This window comes from Helicoverpa zea, chromosome 2, assembly GCF_022581195.2.
Source record: "Helicoverpa zea isolate HzStark_Cry1AcR chromosome 2, ilHelZeax1.1, whole genome shotgun sequence".
Lineage (NCBI taxonomy): Eukaryota > Metazoa > Arthropoda > Insecta > Lepidoptera > Noctuidae > Helicoverpa > Helicoverpa zea.
Genome location: NC_061453.1, coordinates 6,701,250 through 6,718,394, shown reverse-complemented (window position 1 = coordinate 6,718,394; position 17,145 = coordinate 6,701,250). Strand labels below are relative to the sequence as shown.

At 36.2% G+C, this 17,145-nt stretch overlaps 3 protein-coding genes across 6 annotated transcripts; 1 reads left to right on the top strand and 2 right to left on the bottom strand.

Moving 5' to 3' along the window:
- Positions 1-5,604: 5,604 nt before the first annotated feature.
- On the top strand, positions 5,605-10,378 carry LOC124638234 (zinc finger protein 622). Its single transcript, XM_047175137.1, has 6 exons — positions 5,605-6,236; positions 6,615-6,815; positions 7,220-7,374; positions 7,598-7,747; positions 8,458-8,586; positions 9,100-10,378. Exons 1-6 carry the CDS (start codon positions 5,778-5,780, stop codon positions 9,209-9,211), a joined length of 1,206 nt encoding a protein of 401 aa, XP_047031093.1. The 5' UTR covers positions 5,605-5,777; the 3' UTR covers positions 9,212-10,378.
- Positions 10,379-10,443: 65 nt separating this feature from the next.
- On the bottom strand, positions 10,444-16,885 carry LOC124638245 (arginase, hepatic). 4 transcript variants are annotated; one of them, XM_047175157.1, is made up of 8 exons: positions 16,760-16,885; positions 13,917-14,076; positions 13,396-13,581; positions 12,972-13,158; positions 12,568-12,678; positions 12,189-12,316; positions 11,730-11,976; positions 10,444-10,851 (listed from the first exon to the last, which is right to left on the bottom strand). In XM_047175157.1, the coding sequence occupies exons 1-7, from the start codon at positions 16,823-16,825 to the stop codon at positions 11,750-11,752; spliced, it is 1,065 nt and encodes a 354-aa protein (XP_047031113.1). In that variant the 5' UTR covers positions 16,826-16,885; the 3' UTR covers positions 10,444-10,851; positions 11,730-11,749. The 4 variants fall into 4 exon arrangements, with proteins under 4 accessions (XP_047031113.1, XP_047031104.1, XP_047031124.1 ...); XM_047175148.1 differs by lacking the exon at positions 10,444-10,851 and having other exon boundaries at positions 11,346-11,976; XM_047175168.1 differs by lacking the exon at positions 10,444-10,851 and having other exon boundaries at positions 11,346-11,976; positions 12,189-12,277.
- Positions 14,844-15,822, bottom strand: LOC124638259. Its single transcript, XM_047175191.1, has one exon. It carries the CDS (start codon positions 15,820-15,822, stop codon positions 14,917-14,919), a length of 906 nt encoding a protein of 301 aa, XP_047031147.1. The 3' UTR covers positions 14,844-14,916.
- Positions 16,886-17,145: the final 260 nt, after the last annotated feature.

Below are 17,145 nucleotides of genomic sequence, written 5' to 3'. Positions count from 1 at the left end.
ACAGTGCTATAATTGTTGTAGATATGGGCACGTTAAAAGTCAATGTAGATCTACTCCTAGATGCTACAAATGTGGTCAAGGTCACTCTGGGGATGGGTGCAACATCTCTGAGGACAATTTGCATTGTTGCCTCTGTAAAGGTTTCCATGAGGCCACTAGCAGGAAATGTTTAGAATATGAGAGGCAGAAAAATATAAAGGAATCTATGGCCAAATCCTGCATATCATATGCTGAAGCCTCAAAACTTCATCCCACAATTTCCAAAATTTCTTATGCTGATGCTTTGCTTTCCTCTCCCACAGTTTCAAGCAATATAAATGCTTCTGTTCCTCAGGATTACTCTCCAACAAAAAATAAGACATCTTATAAAAAAACTGTATTTATTAAGCCTCGTTCCCCCATTCAGTTTTCAAAAGGTTATGATCAGCAATTCCATCAAGAACTCGCTAGGGGTCTGCCTCAACCAAAAGATGGTTGTGCTCTCATCCCCAGAGATGATCTATCATCAGCTTCAGTAAATGAGTTAATCATAGCACTAATTAAATCTTTAACCCAGACTCAACACCTCTCACCGACCATCGCTGCCACTGTAATTAATGCAGTTTCTGAAAAGAATATTCATAATGGAACACAAAGCCAAGGCAATACAATGGAATTGTCGAAGCGCAATTAATAAGAAATCAGATATAATACATCTTATCAATAATTTTAAACCTATAGTTTTTGCCCTACAAGAGACATGGCTTAAACCAGGGTCTTTGTTCAAGATCCCTGGCTACGCCTGTCTTAGGGAAGACCGTTCTGATGGGTATGGCGGTGTAGCCTTACTCATCAGGCATCATCATTCATTTTCACTTTTCTCACTCCCATCTCATAATAATTCATTCTCCATAATTGCAGCTGTTGTAGATAGTATATGTTTCGTTTCTGTATATATTCCTCGTCCTTCTTCTTCAATCTTTAACGAACTTGTAAATATTTTATCTCTTCTTCCCAAACCATTTATAGTTTTAGGGGATTTTAATTCTCAACATGAAGTATGGGGTAGTGCTACAACAAATAGTTACGGTAGTACTTTATTAGATATGTTAGATAATATTAATCTTTGTATTTTAAACACTGGGTCGCCTACTCGACGCACATCTCCAAATGAAGGTGCCAGTTAGAGATGGGTAACTCAGGAGTGATAGATACAAATGATATGAATCATTCCATTTGAATCAATCACTCTTCATATCTTTACATATCCGAATGTGTCAGTAGTTCAGTATATCTTTCTTTACACCTCACTCACTCGTCGGTCATCGCGTCGGGTACTAACTAATCTGTGGCGTCGGATAGCTTCGTCGCGCGCCATTGGTTGAACGTCAAGCGAGCCGTCTCGCTCGCACCCATATGATTACGAATGTCGTTACTTTGACCACAATAAGTTGACACCCAATAATAAGTTGTTAACTCTATTGCTCACGCATAAGGCTTATAATTGTTTGTCCTTAGTGAATATTTCGGTATTATAATCTTGTCACATGTATTGAAAACTTACCGCCTACCGAACAAACATGTTTTGACTCGAAATACACATTTTGAACTAAAATTTAATTTTCACGTAAATAATTTCGTAGGTAGACAGTCCTAAGCCTGTGTAAAGTATGAAAGGAAATCAGAAGGCTATTTCTATTTTTATTTTCTAATACTTACTAAACTAATGCTTATACTCAATACTAGATTGCGATTGACTATTCATTGAACTATAGTTCGGCCATTCAGAGAATGCGTTCCTGACACGTCGCGATTGAACTGACGACGTAACTACATTCATTGATTATTGATATAATAATGTTGTTTTAATGCTCCTCAATTGTTAAAACGGTAAACAACCAGCAAAAATATTTTTATCGTAACTGCAACGCCATTGCAAAGTTACGTCGTCAGTTCAATCGCGACGTGTCAGGAACGCATTCTCTGAATGGCCGAACTATAATTAACATAAAAGAAGTAGGTTGTACCTACAGTCATAAGAATAGTATTTTTTTTTAATTAGAAAAAAGTTGTTCAATCGCAACCGCTCAATATATCAGAAAGATGCAAACAACAACCAACCTATCACTATATCTGAATGATCTATTTGAATGAGTGAGCCGCACACGAGTTGCGAGTTTAAACGAGCTACTGAGTTATACTGAGCTACTGATATAAAGATATGAAAGAGTGATTCATATCCCAGTGATTGAAAGATGCATATCTATCTTTTCTTTTCAATGACACATTTTGCCCATGTCTATATAGTGCCAGTGCACCTGACCTGTCACTATGCACTAATAAACTAGCCTCGCATTTGAGTTGGGAAGTTATGCCTTCTACTTATGGTAGTGATCATTTTCCCATAGTTTTAAAATTTCCATCCAGCCAAAAATCTTATTCCAGTCGCCCTCCGCGGTTGAAGTATAAACTAACCGATATAAACTGGCATACGTATAGGGAACACTTGGATAAAATCGTTTCTAGCCTTCCTGAAATTCAAAGTGGGAATGAACAGGCTTGTGCTGATGCTTTATCAGATGCCATGATAAAAACTGCCGATAATCTTTTTCCTCATAAAAAACCACAAAACAAAATCCCATTGCCACCATGGTGGGATAGGGATTGCACAGATGCTATACACAAAAGAAAGCAGTGTGAACTGTTCTACTTTGAAAATTCTACCGAAGAAAATTTTGACATTTTATGTGAAGTAATTTCAGACACCAAAAAGTTATTAAAAAAAAAGAAGTTTGAGGGCTGGAGATCATTTTGTCTTTCCATATCACCAAATGTTAAACCTTCTCTTGTTTGGCGCAACATAAGAAGATTCAGATCAGCTTTCTCTGAACCGGTTACTGCATGCCTTCCACCTCAATTAAGAAATAGTTTTTTAGATAAATTAGCTCCCCCATACGTCCCAGATAATATATCTGCGTATCATATGCCTTACGCATTATCAGATCCTCCCTGCGTACTCGATAATCCATTTACTCTAGAAGAGCTAAAAGGTGTTTTGTACCAAATCAAAGACTCTGCCCCGGGTGCAGATGGTATACCTTACTCTTTTCTGGCTAATATGAGTGATTTATCTCTTTTATATTACTTAAAATTAATTAATCAAATTGTGGTTTCTGGTAAGGTTCCCATTTCTTGGAAATCGCAAGATATCCTACCAATTTTGAAACCCAATAAAAGTCCTTCTGACTGCTCTTCTTATCGATCAATAGCTTTGTCATCTGTAATGTTAAAGGTCTCGGAACACTTAGCTAAAAATAGATTAGAATGGTTTATAGAAAGTAAGAAAATATTAAGCGAAAGTCAATTTGGTTTTAGGCGTGGTAAAAGTACCCTAGATAGTCTAAGTATCTTTATCACTGACATTAGATTAGCATTTTCTTCCAATCACTCCATAGTTTCAGCTTTTCTGGATATCACTTCGGCTTACGATAACGTTGTAATTTCTATGTTAAAATATAAACTTCTGCAGTTAAATGTGCCTATAATGCTTGTAAATTTCATTTTAAATATATTATCTGAGAGGTATATAAAACTTACTCACGAGGATTCTTGTGAATCTAGAGTCCTGTGGAGAGGTCTCCCTCAAGGTTCAGTTCTTAGTCCTCTACTTTATGACATTTATACTTACGATCTTGAATCTTCTCTAAATAATGAAGTGAAAGTGCTCCAATATGCTGATGATCTTCTGTTGTATTGCCCAAATAACTCTGTTACAACGGCCTGTGATTCATTGTCATCGGGTCTCACACTTTTAAAGAAATGGATGGATAACAATGGTCTTGAGCTGTCTACCGCAAAAAGTACTGTTGTACTTTTTTCTAGGATGCGTCTTCCTCCTCCTGTGTATGTATATTATGATAATGTTCCTATTCCTGTTAAATCATCAGTCAAGTTTTTAGGTCTGATATTAGATAGCAAACTTTCTGGACTTCCACACTGCGAATATATAGCAGCGAGGTGTGAACAAAGAATAAATATATTAAGATGTTTGTCTGGAGTTTGGTGGGGGGCCCATCCATTCTCATTAAAATTAATTTATAATGCAATAGTTAGAAGTGTATTAGACTATGGTACATTCTTACTAGAACCTGGTAATTTAGTTGCTTTTAAAAGATTGGACGCTATTCAGTCAAAGGCTTTACGAATTGTAACCGGAGCTATGAAGTCAAGCCCAATTAATGCCTTACAGGTCGAAACGGTTGATCCTCCTCTATCCCTTCGACGTCAGTATCTTTCCGACAAGTTTTTGTTCCGTGCCTTACAATTTTCCAATCACCCTTTACGCGCAAAACTTGAGTCTCTTTTAGAGGAAACCAACTCTTCTCACTATTGGTCTCACAAATCACCTCCCTGTCTTGTTGTTAGCTATAAAAAGTACCTTGCTTTGCAAGCTCCAACTTATAAATCAATAAAATTTCCTCTTTTTTGCAATTCTTACGAATCATTAGTGTTTACTCCGAATGTTATTTTAAATTTTGGCATTAATAAAGATGATAATTGTATAAAAGAGTTATTCAACTTTTCAAAGAGCATACACTGGGACAATTGGCATCATATTTACACGGACGCATCTAAACACTCTTCTTCTGGTAATGTCGGAGTTGGCGTTTTTCACTCCCAATATAATATAGTTCAAAAAGTTAAGCTTCCTCCTGAGTCTTCAGTGTTTACTGGAGAATGCTTTGGTCTCCTCAAGGCCTTAGAGTACGTCCGCTTAATGAAATTGGGTAAGACAGTAATATTTACTGACGCATTAAGTGCTTTGCAAGCAATAAAAAAATATCCTTTTAAATCTAAACCAGTATTTCCGATTATATTAATCATTAGAAGCCTGTTATATCAATGTATTAAATTAGGTTTTCAAGTTTCCTTAGTGTGGATTCCGGGTCATTGCAACATCACAGGAAATGTGAAAGCTGATCATCTGGCTAGCGAAGCGGTAGAATGTGGTGATGTATTTCCATATATAAATTTTGCTCATGACTTGGCTAGTCTACCAAAGAATTTTCTTTGGGATGACTGGAGTAAGTCATGGGCAAATAGCAGTATCAATAAAGGTAACTATTACGCTCGTATCCAATCATGCATCCCAAAAAAACCGTGGTTCGCTAAATTAAATTTTAATAAAGCTGCTACCAGTTGCCTAATTCGTATGAGAATAGGTCATAATTGTTCCAAGCTTCACCTCGCCCGACTGCAGATCGTTGATAGTGCCCTTTGCGAATGTGGTGAGATCGGCGATTTAAACCACATGTTTTTTTCCTGTCCTCTTCTCGATCACGAACCTTTTATATCAAGTCTTTTATCCTATAAGATTCCTTTTCCTACCTCTATCCCTGTCTTGCTGGCAACTAAAGATCCTAATATATATATGTATTTAGTAGCATTTATCTCTCTGAATAATATACGTATTTAATATCCTAGTATTCGAATAATCCTATCCAATACCTATCCAAATTCCGTTACCTAAATTTTATTTCATTCCTACCAAGTTTCCCCGTTTTTGTCGGTGGCAATGCGCATATAGCGACTAGCCAATTTAAAAAAAAAAAAAAAAAAAAAAAAAAAAACTGTCCTGTCACACACATCCTATTGTGCGTTTCTGTTCGTCTTATCAGTTTTATCACCATTATACAATTCCTCCTGTCTCTAAAATATAACCGAATAATCTCATAAAATCAATTCCAGTGTTCATTTATCTGTAATAGTACATAGTAGTGAATTGTGAAATCACAAAAATGCCAGACACATTTACATGTATAACCTGCCAAGTTATGTTCAAAACGCCTGAATTACAGCGTGTACATTATAAAGAAGACTGGCACAGGTACAACTTGAAAAGAAAGGTGGCATCAATACCTCCTGTAACGCTTGAAGAGTTCGAACAACGGGCTAAGGAGCACAGAGAGCAGACCCAGAATATAAATCGTGATGAATCAGAGTACTGCAAGTATTGCTCCAAGTTATTCAACACTAAGAATGCCTTTAACAATCATTTGAACAGTAAGAAGCACAAGTTGGCCGAGGAAAGATATGTAGAGAATGAGAAAGAGGAGCATAGTGGGCACTCAGATACAGACAGTTTTGTGAAGGTTGAACCCAGTGCTAATGTTTCTAAGGAACCAAGCAAATTTGTTGTAGTAACTGCAGATGACTCAGGGGATGAGGATATTGAAACAGACTCAGAAATTGAGGAGGTATGTTGTCAAAGCTTTTATTTAGTTTACACACTTTAGGGTAATATTATGATAGCAATGTCATTGTATTGTGAAATAGTATTGTATTATGTCATCATATTTGTTTACAATATTGTGAAAAAGGTTTCTGATTTGAAAATTCCCATCAGAGTGTGCAAAGGATGTGAAAAGCAGGTTAGACTGAGGAAACAAATACTATAAACAATAACATTAAGGGCTGATTTTTCAATCATCAGTTAACTTCTATCTGAAGAATAAATATGGCGGTTTGACATATTTTCCATACAAAAGCTGTCAAAACGTCAAACATATTCCTCAGATAAAAGTTATCTGGCGATTGAAAAATCAGCCCTAAATCAAATTAAACTTGATTTTCAGCTTGACTCTGATGAGTGGGAGGAATGTCGTATCAAGGGCAGTGATTCTCTGATCAAGCCTCGGGACTGTCTGTTCTGCGGCCATCACAGCAAGAACATGGTCAAAAACCTCAAGCACATGTCTGAGGCACATTCATTCTTTATACCAGATGTAGAATATTGTGTCAATATGAAAGAACTTCTTTTATATTTAGGAGAAAAGGTAAGATTTAAAATTAAAACTAAGTAGCAGATTGTATCGGTATATATTCTATACATATATTCATGTAGCTTACTAGCTGTTATAAAACATGAGATATCATACATGACCTTGCACAACAATATAAATATTTAAAGTGCAAAAAATTGTTAGTTAGCTTTTCTTTTCTTCTTGTTCCTACAATGTTTCCAATATATTTTGGGTTGGTGCAGTATGTTTTCCACTTCCATTTGTCTATAACCAGCATCATAATTATGTTCACTCAAATCATTGACCCTTTTTATTATTTGTTTAACTTTTCAAGAAGTATATGCATTTTTTCTTCACCATACATTTTCATTAGTTGCACTTTCATTATTTATTTAAATCTTTTGTACTAATAATGTATTTTTTTATAATATCCACAGATATCACAAGGTTACATGTGTCTATGGTGTAATGATACTGGCCGCACATTTTACTCTATGGAAGCGGTGAGGGGCCATATGATAGACAAGGGACATTGCAAAATGTTGCATGAGGGTCTTGCCCTAGCAGAGTATGCAGATTTCTATGACTACAGGTAATTTAGGACACATTTTTTTGAAATTTTATAAGATCATACAATTGAAACAGGATTCTGATGTCATAAATACTTAATTTTTTATTAGCAATCCATATATTTTACAGGTGGTACATTTTATATTTTATAAGACACAATACAGACCTGGCGGGGCCAGTAAATACATGATTAAGGTCCATAAAGAATTAAGTTTCTGTTGACTAATACAGTGTTGGTCTTTTAGCTCATCATACCCAGACCACAAAGATGATGATGGTGATGATGAAGGAATGGATGTTGATGAAGAAGTTGAAGGTCCTGCAGCCCTTCAGGGTGATGACTTCCAACTTGTGCTACCTTCAGGCGTCGTCGTCGGTCATCGATCACTTATGAAGTAAGTTTAGAACTATTAATTGTAAGAGGTACATATAGAGAGAGACTGTAGTAATCAGTGAGGAAATATGTATACGGATAGGGATTTTAGTATCATAATTTATTTTTTCACAGCTGGTGCATAAAACAATGAACATCATTGTAATTTTGTTCAATACAAAATCCAATTAATGAAGTAGTTATTTTTTTTGTGCGCAGTTATACACAGCTGTAACTAAACGTGACGCGTGCGCGGTTAAAAGGTGACCTTCGCTTCAGAAAGCTGATTGGAAAAATATAGCACATAATAATGATCAATTTCCTTTCGATTATGATAATTTAAAGAACTGTATTGTTTAAATACACATTACACACTCCTTTTTATAACATAATCTCTACTAATATTATAAATGCGAAAGTAACTCTGCCCATCCGTCTGTCTGTTACGCTTTCACGTCTAAACTACTGAACTGATTTTAATAAAATTTGGTACAGAGATAGAGTTAACCTTGAGAAAAAACATAGGATAGTTTTTATCCCGGACTTTTGAAGAATTCTCTTGGAAACGCGATATAACCGGAAACTACGCGGGCGAAGCCGCGGGTGGAAGCTAGTCCTAAAATAATTAGGTATTTCTTTAAAATACCTAATAACTTAAAACGGTTCTTGATTTCTTTCGTAAACTCTATTAATAATTCTGTATATTTAAAATGTCACTTTTGTTAATTGCAGATACTACAAACAAAACTTGAGTCAAAACAGTCAGGCTCTAGTGAAGAAATCGGATCGCAAATTGCATAGGTTGCTGGGTGTGTACCGAGCTCTCGGCTGGGCGCCCAAAGAACAGGCGCTAGCTGCAAAGTAAGTACTCCACAATATTATTAGCTTTTCGTGCAGCCTAGTGTCCCCCTTTTCCAGTCTTTTATTTCCTGATAATAAAGCCGAAGTTATTCGAGGTTGGCACAATATTGTTTTCCGCTTCCATTCCTATGCAACCGCGTCCTGAGTATCCTATTTCATGTACTCTATTACTTATTTTGAATTTGAGTGAAAATTACAATGAACGGTGCTTAGAAGCTTTTTACTTTATGCGCACATAAAAGTGTAGCACTGTCGCCATATTGTCGTGTATTAAATAAGCAGCCATTAAACACTCAATAACGTGTCTGCACAATACCTATGAGAACAACATCAAGTCGCAGTTTCCTACTACAGCTACATTCGTTTGCGTGTTTCGTCTAAATCGTCGATCTGTCGACAATTTTATAAGATTAACAAACGAGTGGGTTCAAACTTTGTCGTTTTCCAATATATTATTTGAGTAGACCCTAACTTTTGTTAAATAACCGTCTACAGTACCCTTATTTTTTACAGGAAAGCCCGTGACATCCACTTCATGAAACGCGTACAAGCGAAATGGCAGATGAAGTTGTCTCTCAAAGCGAATAAGTTCCAGAAACATTACCGAGCGCAAGTCAACTTCTAGTCTAGAGTAAGACATGTTTGTATTATACATGAACTTGTATCATACATTGTTTTAATAGATAGTTTAAATTTATTTGGCACCCCGGGTGATCCCAGTAAGCCAGCTCAATCATTCAATCATTTGTTTTGTACTTTCTGAGATATGTTTAATCAGTACCACGTACGTAATGTAGTTGTGTCATACTTTAATTCAGTTGGGTCCTCACGACGCATTGAACATTGAGAATTTCTTCTCGAGATTAAATTGGAATTAATTTCATATTTTGCCTTATTTTTACTTCGATTATTAGACGAAATACAAGGTTTTATTTAAGATGATTTTTAAACCAACTTTGTTTTTATTTCAACTTATTTCAGTTTTAAAACGCAGATATCATTAGTAATTAGCCCGCTATCTTCAATATATCTCAATAATTCAGTGGTCAGAAAACTTTTCAACTGATATGTAATATATTTAATTTGGATAAATTTCTCTTTTTATGATACTTATCAACCTAATAATGATATTTCAGTTCTTTTTCTTTGTACTTTTGTTGGTGCTCTGAAACATGTTTTTTTTGTTACACATAATACTAGTTGTTCATGTTCATGCATACTGATACATGTTGGCACTCTTTATTAAAATCGTATTGATTCATAAATAAGATAAGATATATATACAATGTGTCTTACGATCTAAATGGTTTACACGGTATTCATCTCATAGTAAATTTTACCGGTTATACACATATTTCCATTGCTTACTATGTTCTTTTGTTTTTTTATAATTATGTATGAAGCAGGTCTTCTTTGATGTTATGCGATATTAATAATAAGTTGTTATTACGTTAGTATTGTTACATCATGACGTTATAATAGATAGAAAATAATGCGCAAAATAGAAAACTGATAAACATTATTTTAGTAAGTTATTACGTAATTTTCCTACAAATTGTTATACATTGACTTTATCGATCTTCTAAAGAAACGACAATAGTAGTGTTCCGATATCAAAATGTTGTTAAAAAACTTAAATGGAATATTCTGCTGTAATTTTCAACAATGCAACAATTATTAATGTAAATAATAAAAGTGTGCTAAGTTTAGCTCAATCCTGTTATACTGAGTTAAATTGTTAGTACGTAAAGATAAAATAAAAATGCAATAGAAATAAAAGAACCAGACAATATATGTGCTGTTTTATTGTACCTCCGCCGGGGGTGACGTGGTGGGGGGTGAACTTGCCAACGGCGACGGGGATTCCGTTGACGTATCTGATGTCTTCTTGGATTTCGGCAGGTCCTTGCTGCCTACTGATTTCAACACTTTGTAATGTCTTTTTTTTCCTTTTTTACCTGTCTTTTCGGACAACTCTTTATAAACTTCATTTTCGCCTTCTTGCCCCTGAACGTTGTCTATAGTCCATGGAATTTTCACCGGGTTTCTGTCTAACGTCAAACTAATCTTGTATAGGGGTAAAGGGTTGACCTTTCCCTTAAAATAGTGGTTTATCACCTTTGATAACTCGTCGTTGATGACGTAACGTGAGTTAATGTCTGGTATGTTGCTGATATACTTGCCGATGATGGTTTTTATTTTGTCGGTTATGTTATTGTTTGCTGCTGGCTCTAGACAGCTCACCACCGTAAGCAAACTTACAAGCTGTAAGTAAGGTTTTAAAAAAATCTTAATATGAATTACTTCTACAAAAAGATCTTAGCTGAGAGGTGAGTGGTGTGAAATCCTATTTCACATTTTCCACCCGAAGTGTTAAGACCTAAGATGCGCAAAAAGGTAGGTACCTAAATAAAGTCGTAAAATGTGCTCACAGTCAGTTACGGTTGGTATACTACGAAATCGGGGAATTGAACCACAGCCCTAATAAGTTAAAATGGATTGCAATGTATACTAAATGTTCTACTTATATCCTTCGGCTACATTTTAAGTGACTGTATTAGGTGTTGTCAACAGTGAATTCCATATGCATGAGTACTCACCAGAATCACAATCATGATGGTAAGGGTATTGAAAAAATCTAATACCTCAATAGAATAAGAAACATAAAACAGTATTTCGATTACAATGCGTTACATAGGTACGACACGCTCATTTGAACTTGACTCTGTGTGGCTAGGCAGTTAGCAATAAAACAAGACTTGTTTACCTAATACTTTATTGTGTCACTCATAAACTTAATATAGTCGCACATTTTACATTTCCATAACAGCATTATCTATGTCCTTCAAACTCTCATAAATAGATTAATTATTAGGTAGTCGTTGGTTATATTTTTTGCGTCGAATAGGTAAATGCTTCAAATACGGTATCAGGTACATACCTAATACATAGGTACCGTTTACCACAAAATATTACATTTTCATGTTTGGTAAGTTAATCAGATGAATTAGATAGATAACTAATTAAAATACTTTAAAAAGTGCAAGCATTCGTAAATATGTAAGTAGTTATAAATATGGTAGGTCTAACTATAAAAATAATAAGAAAGTATAGTGTTATAAGTTGGACTTAGTTATACGTACTAATCAGTCGATTTCAGTATTCAGTCCTGAATTGGTAGGTCCAATACTCCACGAGGCGCGGTGCCTCGCCTCGAAAATCCAAGTGCTGCCTTCAGAACACACATTCCTGCCTCGATGGTCTGCTTTCGGTCATTCTCGTTACCAACTGCAGGGTTGATCTCCACAAGATCCACGGCTCTCAGGCGACCAGTCGCATACACTATTTCCATTAGACTGATAGCTTCCCGAAGGGACAGTCCACCTCGAACTAAAATGCGAAGTATGATGTAGTGTATTTACGTAATTCTTTATAGACTAAAAGCTCGATATCTCGCAGTGAATAAAATAGTATTTACGATTACCAGGAAAGTTGTCGTTAAGAATCTTTCTAATTTTCAGATAGAAGGTTCAGGTATAAAGTCTAGGAAATACGAATTGTCTATCACAGGACTAATTTATCTATCTAAAATTCATACCAACCTGGTGTGCCAGTGCTGGGAGCTTCTAATGCGTCCAAAGAGTCGATGTCGAAGCTGACGTGGATAGGTCTGCGGCCTTCAGGGTCCAACCTCTTTAGAACGTGTTCAATTGACTTCTTGATTCCATGTCTAAAAAGGATGACCAAAATATAGCATCTTCGATTAAATAGGTATTTTTAGTATCTAAGTAAGAGGAAGGTTTTAGTCATGAACGTGGATCATGGATGGGCATAGTGGAAGAGGACGACAAAGAAACGATAGAATAGACGGATTGCGTGAAAGACGATATGGCTAATACTTGAATAAGGTGTTACGTGTGAGATGAGGGCAGTTAGGGCAGGAGAATGATGATATTTGCTATCCTGTATGTAGGTACTTACTCCTCAACATCCTCCATAGCAAACGCGGGTACGTTGTATTTCTCTATAGCCAGACGTTCGTAATGATCAACGGACCGCAGACCAATGTATCCCAAACTGTTTATGGAGAATCTGCAATAGAAGAAAACATAAGCAATCTTGGGTTTACTTAATCATTAGATATCGGACGTCGGCAATAGGTACTGACAACATAGATTTTTCATAACGTTTAGTGGTCGGTACTGGAGTAGGTACCTAACTAGAGTTATTCACGTGTTTGATTCAGATTTTGTAGGTACATGAGGTACGACATCCGAATGCATGAAAGTTGAGACAGTTTTGTAGATAATTTTCATATTTGGAATACTTATTGCCGACGTGATCATAAATACTGAAGAAAAATATAGTCTTCGAAATTAACTCACAATGGTTCTTGCCAGTCCATCGTGGGTAAGTAGGGCCAATAATGAGAGAATTCCTTGACTAGCAGAGCAACTGGCATGCCGTGTACTGAACCCGAATCTGACGTTTTGTTGGTGTTGATATCTGCATGGGCGTCCACCCAAATGAGGATCATATCATTATTGACCTGGTAGTGGCCATCCACTGTGCCTGAAATAGTTAATGTCAGCCACTGAACAACTGTAGGTCTCTATAACCATTAATTTATATGTAAATGGTGAAATAGCAACCCAGCATACGTTTATTACCCTCTTGTTGATTTCTTTAATGTATGTTTAACGTAACGAGGAACATGGAAATAAAATTACTCTAATCTTAATGCCACAGCTTAACAAAGCAGATAAGTGGGTAGCTGTTGTTGGTATCCAACGGTTGAAAGTTCCTTACCGACGCCAATGGAGTGATCACCCCCTATAGTGACGGCAACACGGCCATCATTGATGACTTCAGAGACACGCTTAGACAACTTCTTGTTGCAGGCTGACACCAGAGCCAAGTGCGCCATGTTTTCCATCGTCACCTCCTCTATGCCGGGCGTCTCGATGTCACCATAATCTTTCACGTCGAGGCCATCTAAATGTTATTGTTAAGTTATTTTTTGTTTTCTAGGCTATCTCAGAAAACATTTAAAAATAAAACAAGTGAAGCTAATATATAAGCGTGTTAAAAAGAGGTTTTACAGACCCTGTGCTAAGTTCATTTCTACTACCTATCTACAAGAAAATTCAGGTTCATAAGAAAGAAACAGGAAATCAGATAGTTTTATGGACATAGGTTGGGTCAGACACTGTTTTCGTCATTGGCCATTAACAAGTTCAATGTTATTACAGAAAGTTTACCTAAATCTAAATTATCCTGTTCACATAAAATCTGGAAAGATTGTTCTTAAAAAACCAGAAACATTTTACCAATTTCAGAGAGTTGTTCTATTAGGCCGGCGTACCGGAGAGCGGCCGGAGCCACGCTCACACCATATTTCTTCTGTCCTTTCTCGAAAGGCACGCCGATGATGCCGACCTTCTTTAACGGCTCCCATTTCTTCGCTTGACTCATATTTCGCACTAACACCTTACAAACATTCATTTTCATTTAATTTTGTATTCTAACTTCACTAACATAATACGAGACCTTTACGGTCGCATCTCACGCTGCGAGATAACTTACTGGGGAGCATAGACGCTTATCATTGGGGAGCCAAAGTCAAAGGTTAAAATTATTGTTTTGAAGTAATTTTTTCAACTACATCATCTGATCTTTGTGTCATGTGATTATAGTAATCAGGAAATCATGTGTGCGATAAAAAAAAAGATATGAATAATAGTGAAAAAGTTTAATGAATTGCAGAGCTTTGTTAAATAATTACGATGCATGCCTTACTTGTTGATAGATTTGATTAGGGACATCGTAGGGAGTAAGTAATTGAGTATAAGTCTTGGCAGGGTTCTCCACTTTTTTTCTTTTATAGTAGAGGATCAGTAAAATAATCTTATCAAAGCTATATGTATATATATGTAAAGGGCTATTGGAGTTCATACAAACCACAAGAACTTAAGTGGAAATACATACATTTCTGTATATCTACTGCAAAACTACGAGCAACTCAGATTATACATATCCTTGCATTGCACTTTTGACACATTGTATCTTCAATACCCATATAATTGTTTAAAATATTGTTAGAATAAGTTAGTTATAGTTACTTACAGGATCACACTCGGACGATGATTGAGTTACTCACGATTGTTGACTTCTTTTTTATTCGTCATCAACTATTTACGATCCCTGCTAGTGTTAGGTCGTAATACATGCTAATTTCCGATTGAATATTAGCGAGTCAATGGGTCTATCACGAGTTAATGAACCTATTTTAGTCCTAAGGTTCGATAAATAGGAAAACCAGTAATAACTTCATGCAAGTGCTTTACTAATCACTAATAATATACAAAAAGGTTTGAATAATTGACTTTGTTTCAGGCTGGTGCCGCCAGTAGTACTTTTTAATTTATGTTTATTTACTGTGTTCATTTGTGATTTATCTATCCATGGTAGATAAGGTCCTATGACGGTAAATATATTATATTTGATTCCCAAGTTTTTCATAGTTAGAGTTCCACAAGGAGTTGCAGTGATGCCGACTAGTTCAGCGCCATACAGTACCGGCGCTCCGGTGCCGAACTCAAAGTTGTACGTCTTCGTGTACGACGAGTACTCGATGCCACACACGCAGTAGTACCATTTCGGGTTCGTACATGGGGTTTGATGGTAAGCTTGATGCTGAAGTGCTACCGTATCTGCCGTACCGAGTCTTCCAAAGCCAACGGCTATTAGTTTTTTCTCCTTTAACTCCGATGCGTAATAGTTGCCAATGTCAGCCGAATTAATAAAAACTTCCAAGACGGGTCGCGTCACAAATACCAGACCAATATTGCTATGCATGCGAGTGACATTGGGATCCGAAGTTTTTAGATCAAATATGTAGTCTGCGTGGAGTTTGGTGTAAGCTACTTCGAACACAGTGCCGTTGTTAACGTGTTTGTTGTACATGGCAGCACTAATCAGAGCATATTTGGGATCGTAGGTGACGCAGCTGCCCGACGTCAAAATCGATTGCTTGCTGATGATACTACCCGTGCAGATGTAATCTTTCATGCCATTTAAAAGGCCGACCACATATGGATACTCTTCTGCCAGTGACTCTATTACCTTCCAGTCTTCGGGATTCGAAGTGGGCGTGCTCCTGAGCGAAAACACCCGACATGCAAAAACTATAACTATCAGGACTTTGGTAATAAGTCGCCATGTCAGAACTAGCATTTGATAATTGTATTTAAACTAATTGAAGAAAAACATTTCTCAAAACAACCATACTAAATGTCTGGCAGATGACAGACATTTTTGACATTAAAATCTTTTTTAAAGGTAAAAAGTTTGTACGCTTTCTGCTCTTGTCTGTGAGTGATTTTCCTAATTTCTTTTTTTTCATGCTCTTTTGTGTTATAGAATTTGATCACTCCTTTAGTAACAACGTGACCTTCGGAGTTCAAGAAAAAAACGCAAGAATTTTGGCGTACCTACCGCGGCAGTTACAGGTGAGTGTGAAATTGACGATCACAATGTGGTAAAATCGAGATATTAAGTGTGGATCGCAAGCGCAAGATTGCCGATTACCAAAATAAAACATGTGATCAAATGTTTATGATACAAGTAGTGATTTCAAAATTAAAAACATTTTATTCAATACCTATATACTTATAGTTTCCACTTGTTGTTTGGTCCACACTCTGTGGTTCAAAGCTAAAAAAGTAGTACCTAGGGTCACATTAGTTTTAGTAGTGTAAATCGGACTATTTTACCTACTGAAATTAGCGATCTACAACAAAACTAAACAAATATACTTTTCTGATATTTGTATAGAATGTTCTTTCAGCACAGGTCTTCTAATTGTTGTGCCATTTTCACAGTTCTTAAATTTTACCCTATGTTTTGTATATTTGTCCGGTTAGATGGTAAACAGGCTTATGATCGCTTAAGATAATGTTAGATGATCATGTTTTATTTCGACAATCCAAAATAAACAAATATTTGAATTGCAAGGGTATGTTGTTACATAGCCTTCACTTTATATGGGTAGTTGAGCGAAGTACGAGAGATTATATTTTGGAAAATATAATAAACCATCCACTGTACCTACTCTGAAGGCTTCAGTACCTTATAATTCAATGATAATACATAACATCAAACTATTACCTACCCTGGGGCTGAAGGCGGGTATACAGTTTGTTGTTTTCAAGGCAGACTGCTCCAAATAGAAGGACATATTATTGTAGAAACATATAAACTTGTCGTCAACACATGTTTACTGAACACGGGAACTTCCATGACTGGCAGTACTTGACACCGGCTCTGCTGATATTGTCAAATTGCCATCATTCATGACGGACAATACAGCGTTTTGCTGATGCTAGTTCGAATTTATCGTTTGACCGTTTTTGGCACAGTTGACAGTTGTTGACAGTCAGTCGGTGCCACAGTACCTATTATAGATCTAATACATTAGGTACTGATATTAAAAAAAAATCTAAATACCTAGTCAATTACAGGGAAATGTTGTTGATAAAACAAAATTTTCAATTGTAT